This window comes from Egretta garzetta, unplaced genomic scaffold (genome assembly GCF_000687185.1).
Source record: "Egretta garzetta isolate BGI_Z169 unplaced genomic scaffold, ASM68718v1 scaffold329, whole genome shotgun sequence".
Lineage (NCBI taxonomy): Eukaryota > Metazoa > Chordata > Aves > Pelecaniformes > Ardeidae > Egretta > Egretta garzetta.
Genome location: NW_009269999.1, coordinates 6,280,386 through 6,287,242, shown reverse-complemented (window position 1 = coordinate 6,287,242; position 6,857 = coordinate 6,280,386). Strand labels below are relative to the sequence as shown.

General features: G+C 59.6%; 1 protein-coding gene across 4 annotated transcripts; it reads left to right on the top strand.

Moving 5' to 3' along the window:
• Positions 1 to 2: 2 nt before the first annotated feature.
• On the top strand, positions 3 to 5,163 carry LARGE2 (LARGE xylosyl- and glucuronyltransferase 2). 4 transcript variants are annotated; one of them, XM_035902940.1, is made up of 11 exons: positions 3 to 71; positions 534 to 705; positions 851 to 955; positions 1,210 to 1,322; positions 1,438 to 1,563; positions 1,708 to 1,863; positions 1,984 to 2,147; positions 2,423 to 2,701; positions 3,027 to 3,173; positions 3,353 to 3,548; positions 3,671 to 5,163. In XM_035902940.1, exons 2-11 carry the CDS (start codon positions 585 to 587, stop codon positions 3,866 to 3,868), a joined length of 1,605 nt encoding a protein of 534 aa, XP_035758833.1. In that variant the 5' UTR covers positions 3 to 71; positions 534 to 584; the 3' UTR covers positions 3,869 to 5,163. The 4 variants fall into 4 exon arrangements, with proteins under 4 accessions (XP_035758833.1, XP_035758831.1, XP_035758834.1 ...); XM_035902938.1 differs by having other exon boundaries at positions 8 to 356; XM_035902939.1 differs by lacking the exon at positions 3 to 71 and having other exon boundaries at positions 268 to 705.
• Positions 5,164 to 6,857: the final 1,694 nt, after the last annotated feature.

Here is a 6,857-nt window from a genome sequence, read left to right as displayed (position 1 = left end):
GCAGGCTCCTGCCCCCCCTTTGCCCTGTCCCAACCCAGTGCTTGGAGGGCTGAGGGGAGCAGCAGACAGGGGTGAGCGGGAGGGGGTTTATTAACTCTTTTCCTGCTGTTTCCTTGCTCACCTTTCTGGACTTGTTGCTGGTCCAGCTGAGAAGGGGGGCACAGGGCTGGTGCTGGAGCGGTGGGGAAGCCCGCTGGGGTAGCACTGCCTCTGTGGTGCAGATGGGTCCCCCACTGAGCACTGAAACATTGGGGTTCAGGCGGGGGTTCTGGTGGCTGGAGGAAGAGCCAGGCCAGGGTGAGAGCAAAGGAGGAGGAGATGCAGCCAGCGAGCACCTGGAGGGCCTGGGGAGAGAGGTGTGTGGCTGCTGGTGGTGCAGCTGGAGGAGAAGCTCCAGGCTCAGCTGGCTCCACAGCTCTGTTGTGCCCTTCTGCTGGCCTCCTCCACATGGGGTGCCAGGCACAGGCAGCCGTCCTGCCCGGGCAGGGGAAGGGCATGGCTGTGCCCAGCGCTGAGGCCGTGTCGCCTTGCAGCCGGAGGTGTCGTGGATCCCCAACAAGCACTACTCCGGCATCTATGGGCTGATGAAGCTGACGCTTACCAAGGCACTGCCCTCCAACCTCTCCAAGGTCATTGTCTTGGACACTGACATCACCTTCGCCACCGACATCGCTGAGCTCTGGGCTGTCTTTGGGAAGTTTTCTGGTGAGGACAGGGTGCCCTGGGGACCCGCTGGGTACTGGGCTCGGGGTGGCAGTCCCCGTCTGCCACAGCACCAGCACAGTGGGTTTGCTGGGGCCCTCTGAGCCTACAGCAAGATGGGCTGCATCCATGTCCTCTGTTCCCTCAGACAAGCAGGTGATTGGGCTGGTGGAGAACCAAAGTGACTGGTATTTGGGCAACCTGTGGAAAAACCACAAGCCGTGGCCGGCCCTGGGACGTGGCTTCAACACGGGTGAGTGTGGGCTGCCAGGGTGGGCCCTGCAGCCCGATGGTGCATCCAGCTGAGGCGGCACTTGGCACGGGGAGGCTGGGGAGGGCTGAAGTGAGGCAGGAGAGTCTGGTGGGCACGAGGGGGCTGCTACAGCGTCCCGTGGTCATGTGGGCGGGTGCAGAGAAATGTGTCCCAGGAGCCGAAGGTATGCAGGCTGCTATGCTCCGTCTCTGTAATGGCTGGGGGGCCCCCTCCCGACCCCACCTTTTTCCCGGGGGTGACCCGGCTCCCCCTCGACCGCCTGCGTCGCCTGGGCTGGGAGCAGATGTGGCGGCTGACGGCGGAGCGGGAGCTCATGAGCATGCACTCCACCTCTCTGGCTGATCAGGTAATGGTCCCTCCTCTGGGGTGGCCAGCCCTGCTGCGTTCCTGTAGCGTTGCTGGCACGGCAGGGCCATGCTGTCTTCCTCATCCACCTGTGCACTCACCTTTCTCTCTCTTAGGACATCTTTAACGCGGTGATCAAGCAGGACCCGGCCCTGGTGTACCGTCTCCCCTGTTTCTGGAACGTGCAGCTCTCTGATCACACCCGCTCGGAGCAGTGCTACACCGAGGTCTCGGATCTCAAGGTGGGTGGGTTTGCTGCCTTTGAGACTGGGAAGGACAGCAGTGCGTGCTGGAGGTCCATGGGAGTCAGCATGGGGTCTGGGGGCTTGGGGAGCACTGCATGCTGCTGACTTCCCCTCTGCGAGGTGACACACCACTGCCCTCAGGTGATCCACTGGAACTCACCCAAGAAGCTGCGGGTGAAGAACAAGCACGTGGAGTTCTTCCGCAACCTCTACCTGACCTTCCTGGAGTACGACGGGAACCTGCTGCGCAGGGAGCTCTTTGGCTGTCCCAGTCTCCCCAGCCCACCCAGCGACCAGGTGAGGGTGATTGTGACTCTACCCCCAACCCCAGAGCGTTGGGGGTGGGCAGAGACCCCACACAGCCGCCCCAGCTCCCCGTTGGGGCTCCTGCTCTCCCTCACCTTCACGGCATTGCAGCTGCAGCAGGCACTGGAGGAGTTGGACGAGGACGATCCCTGCTACGATTTCCGCCGGCAGCACCTCACGCAGCACCGCGTCCACCTGTTCTTCCTGCAGTACGAGTTCCTGGCCCTTCCCAACCCCACCGATGTCACCCTTGTGGCCCAGCTCTCCATGGACAGGTACTTGCTGGTGGGGCTGGCGGGAGGTTGGATCTCGCCTCTGCTCCTCTGGGGTGGCTCCACAGCTTGGGAGCTACCAGGGTTCTCAAAACACGGGTTCCTCACCCTTGCTTACAGTGAGGAGCAACACCCCAAGCTGGGAGCAGCAATTCCTCCTGCTCCCCCCTGGACTGGGCTTGGCTGGCACGTGGCTTGCTGGCAAGCACCCAATTCTGGGTTTGGCCAAGCTGCCACGGGGCAGGTCTCCTGCTGATGCAGTGCCCTCTGCTTCACAGGTTACAGATGTTGGAGGCCATCTGCAAACACTGGGCAGGCCCCATCAGCCTGGCGCTGTACATGTCGGACGCGGAGGCTCAGCAGTTCCTGCGCTATGCCCAGGCCTCGGAGGTGCTGAGCACCCGCCGCAATGTCGCCTACCACATCGTCTACAAGGAGGGGCAGTTCTACCCCATCAACCTCCTGCGTAACGTGGCCTTGGCCAACACGCAGACGCCATATGTCTTTCTGACGGACATTGACTTCCTGCCTATGTATGGCCTCTACGATTACCTCAGGTAAGGCTTTCTCCAGCCAGCTCTTGCTCAGCCTGCCGGGCTCCCCAAGTACTGGGGTTTGCAGGCAATGCCCCGTGTCTCAAAGTGTGGAAACTGTTTCCTTTGTGTTCAGCCTTGGGATCCCGCCCTTGCTTTTGTCAGACACCAGTGGGTGAGGAAGCAGCCATGGCTGTGAGGGCTGCCCCATTCCTCCTGCCCCACATGGCACCACTACAAAGTGTCTAAACCCATTAATACCCTCCTGGGCTGGCTGGAGGAGCTGAGGAAGGAGGCTGTGGCCACGGCTCACAGCCAGGGAGACCTCACACCCTTCCTACCACCATAGGAACTCCATCCAGCAGCTGGAGCTGCCCCAGAGGAAGGCAGCTCTCATCGTGCCGGCATTTGAGACCCTGCACTACCGCTTGACCTTCCCCAAATCCAAAGCAGAGCTGCTCTCCATGCTGGACATGGGCTCCCTCTACACCTTCAGGTAGGGACCGGAGCTGCCCCACCATCCAAGGGGGCTGTCACATGCAGCAGAAGCCAGTTTTGTACCCTTGTGCCTTGTGGCTGTGGGGCAGCCAGCTCAGAGGACCCCCTGCGTCCTCTGCCTGTCTTGGGGAGCTGCCAGTTTTGCCTGGTCTCTGACTTCCATCTGTCCCCCCGCAGGTACCACGTATGGCCAAAAGGCCATGCCCCAACTGACTACGCCAAGTGGCGGACGGCCACCGTGCCGTACCGCGTGGCGTGGCAGCCAGACTTCGAGCCTTACGTTGTAGTGAGGCGAGACTGCCCCAAGTACGACCAGAGGTTCGTGGGCTTCGGCTGGAACAAGGTGTCCCACATCATGGAGCTGGATGCGCAGGTGGGTGAGGGGCTGCTCCCGGCACCAAGGAGGCGCTGGGTGTTGGGGGGCCTTGGCCGGGCAGTGACGTGTTGGTACCACCAAGCCACTGCTGACAGTAAGCGCTGCTGCTCTGCCCCCAGGAGTATGAGCTGCTGGTCCTGCCCAATGCCTTCATGATCCACATGCCCCATGCCCCCAGCTTCGACATTTCTAAGTTTCGCCTGAGCGCGGGGTACCGGGGCTGCCTCCAGACGCTGCGGGAGGAGTTCCACCAGGACCTGTCGCGGCGGTACGGGGCTGCCGCGCTCAAATACCTCACCGCCGAGAGGAGCCTGTGATGCCTGGGGACAGTGGGTGCGGGGTGCTAGCAGCACATTGGAGAGGGGGGGCGCAGGGCTTCCCTCCTGCCCTGGCCCACCACTGCAGCCTGGCCCGAGGGAACCGAGCCGGCAGCACGGCCTCTCCAGCCCAGCAAAGGGATGCCCATAGATGAGATGGAAGATGCCAGCTGTGAGAACAGGCAGTGCCTGCAGGGCAAGCTGCTGCAGCGTGGCCAAGGGTTTTTTCAGGGCAGCAGCCTTCCTATGTTACGGGGGAACCTCCCTGTGCCAGGGGCCAGGGGAACGGGTCTCCTCCCTCCCCTGTTTTAGCAGATGTGGATTCTCAGCCTTCGTTAGCTCACTTCAGCCTGGGGCCTGGCTCCTCAAGAAGCCTGGGAGCTGTACCTTACCCTGCTCTGCCTCTGCTTTGTGGTCCCAAGTCCCAGCCCCCGCACACCCCGCCGGGGCTTTGGTGAGTGGGAGATAAGGATGCAGAGCATCCTTTTGCATCCTTGGTGTAGCAGGCTCAGAGAAAGCCTCCCAGAGCCGTGGGTGTGTACCAGGAGTAGTGGAGACCTGGTTCAAGCCCGGACCAAGGCTGGCTGGTTAATGGGGCGAACTATTATTACTACCCATCCGTATGGATGCAGAGTCCCCCGTGGGGTTGGCCCAGCACTGGTGCTGCGGGAGCCGCCCAGGGCAGGGTGGGCTGTCTGCCTTCCCCAGCAGTGAGCGCCCAGAACGGGCCTGCACCTCCTGGCTGGAAGCAGCAATGCTGGAGACACCCCATCACCCCGTCCTGGGCCTGGCAGTGCCCCGCAGGGGCAGCACATGCTTGGAGACATTCCTGACAGGGGACCACCACGCTCCTCCCCAGCCCTTGGCAGCGCAGACCTTGCCCTCGACAGTCAGGGATGTGGTTGACACTGGACAAGACCGTAGCTGAGCACTGTGGCGGGATCCCCGTGCCGGGAGCAGCTTGGCCGGGCACTGTTCCACCGCTATCACACACTGGAGCACAGAGGATGCATTGCTTTCCTCACGCTATTTAAATTATTTAATACTTTTCTCATAAGAATTAAATGATTAGGGTGTCTTGGGGGTTTTTTGGTTTGTTTATTTTTTTTTTTATCCTTTCTTCCTCCTGGATGATTTTGCTGGTGGCCCTGGAGGCTCTCCAGGCCAGTTGCTGCTGCAGTCTCTGCTGTTCTCTCCTTAGCGTGACTCTGGGCTGTAAGAGCCAGCTCTGTGCAGGTGTAGGATTTCCGTCCACGGTGGGAGCCATGCAAAGCGCGGGATATGGAAAGGGCACAACCGCCTCTTGCTTATTCTCTCTTTTTAATTTAATTTTTAAATTAAAGCTTTTTTATTCTTTTTCACATCCTTGTTAGAACTGCCTGGTTATTAATTTTTTTTTTTTCCTGCTGCGAGCCTGCCGCGTGTCCCCTGGAGGGAAGGCAGCAGGAGGAGAGCAATGTGGGGGTAGCCTGAGCCTCGGCTGAGGAAAAGCATCGCTGGGCTTGCTCTGCCTGGCACGTTTGAAGCCTTTTTTCCTTTCTGGCTGGCACAGTGGGAGGGTTGGGAGCAACAGCAGGCAACAGAAATGCCCACTGTCACCAACTGGCAGACGCGCCGGTCCCCTGCCAGCTCCGAAACGGCTGGCGGTTGCTGACTGCGGTGGGATCGGGCTCACTGGTTCCCGGTGCTGCATTGGGGTCGGCAGCCCGGGTGGCAGCACAGCCTGCCTGCACAGCCAGCGCCCTTTAAAGGGAGCCTGGGGCATCGTGGCTGAGGCAGGCCGTCCATTTAATCACGGCCAAGTAGGAGAGGTGGGGTTTCTTCTTCTGGCAGTGCTGCGGCTCATCCCCAAGACCAGCGTGTTGAGCTGGCCATGCGCCGTGACCGGCAGGACCTTCCCCTCATCCGACGAGGACAGGCGCCCAGCTCTGGCCACAACACCGGCAGTGGGACCAACTGGGGCACTCCCAGGAGTGTGTTGTTGAGGCTTTATTTGGGAAAGGGCTGGAAAGACATTGCTGATGACCATGAAGCCGGGCACAGCTCCACCCGGCCGGGCCCTAGCAGACAGCTTTTGCTTAATACAGCCAAAGCTCGCCAATACCGCTCTGCTTCTGCACTAAGCGACAGCACAGGTTTAGGTCAGCTCTAGACAGTAGCTTAGGCTGCTCTCTGCTAGAGACACAGTGGTGGAGCGGTGCTGGGATGGAGCAGGCCTCTTCTGGGCAGTTCTTTGATGGTTAGGTGGCTACTTCGGAAGGTGTACTGCTTTGCCTATGGCAGGAGGCCCATGTGCCATCGTTTTCAGATAATCCTTCCCAGCCTAGCCAGTCCTTAGCCCAAAACTGCCTACAAGGATTTAGGTACCTGGAGTAAACTGAGCTCGGTTTTGGTCTCCATGTGCCCTCTGCCGGGCAGCATCAGCTGGAGGCAACCACTGAGTCAAAGCCCGTGGAGATTTTTCCTAACCCAGCACAGCCCCTTTTAGAGCTAAAATTCATGTCTAACAGCGCAGCGCCCTTCTCCCTGCCCAGAAAGCAAGCTTCGAGCCAGAGGGTGCCACAGCCATCGCGCAGAGCCACGCTTGGGAGCCCCACCGCACCATCCCCTGGGCCTGTGGGACTCACTGTCCCCGCCTGGTACATACAGCTGAGGAGACAAGAGATTTTATTGTGTTTTATTTAGTAAAATGTTAAAATAAATAAATACAAATTGATCAGATGCTCTGTACCCCCTCCCCCCCCCACTTTAATTTGCTAAAATCTAAACACATTTGTACCAAAACTGAAACCACAAGGGACTTGAAGGCAGCAAAGAGACTGCAGATCACTATGAGCATCAGGCTAAAAAAAATAGAGCTATTTAAAAAAAACCCAAACCAGCTCATGAGTTGGTGTTCTCATGATGTGATTTTGTGACAACAGAGCGGTACCGGTCAGAAAGGGCATTTTACAGCAGGGCCTGCAAGGGGGGGGAGACTGGGGGGGAG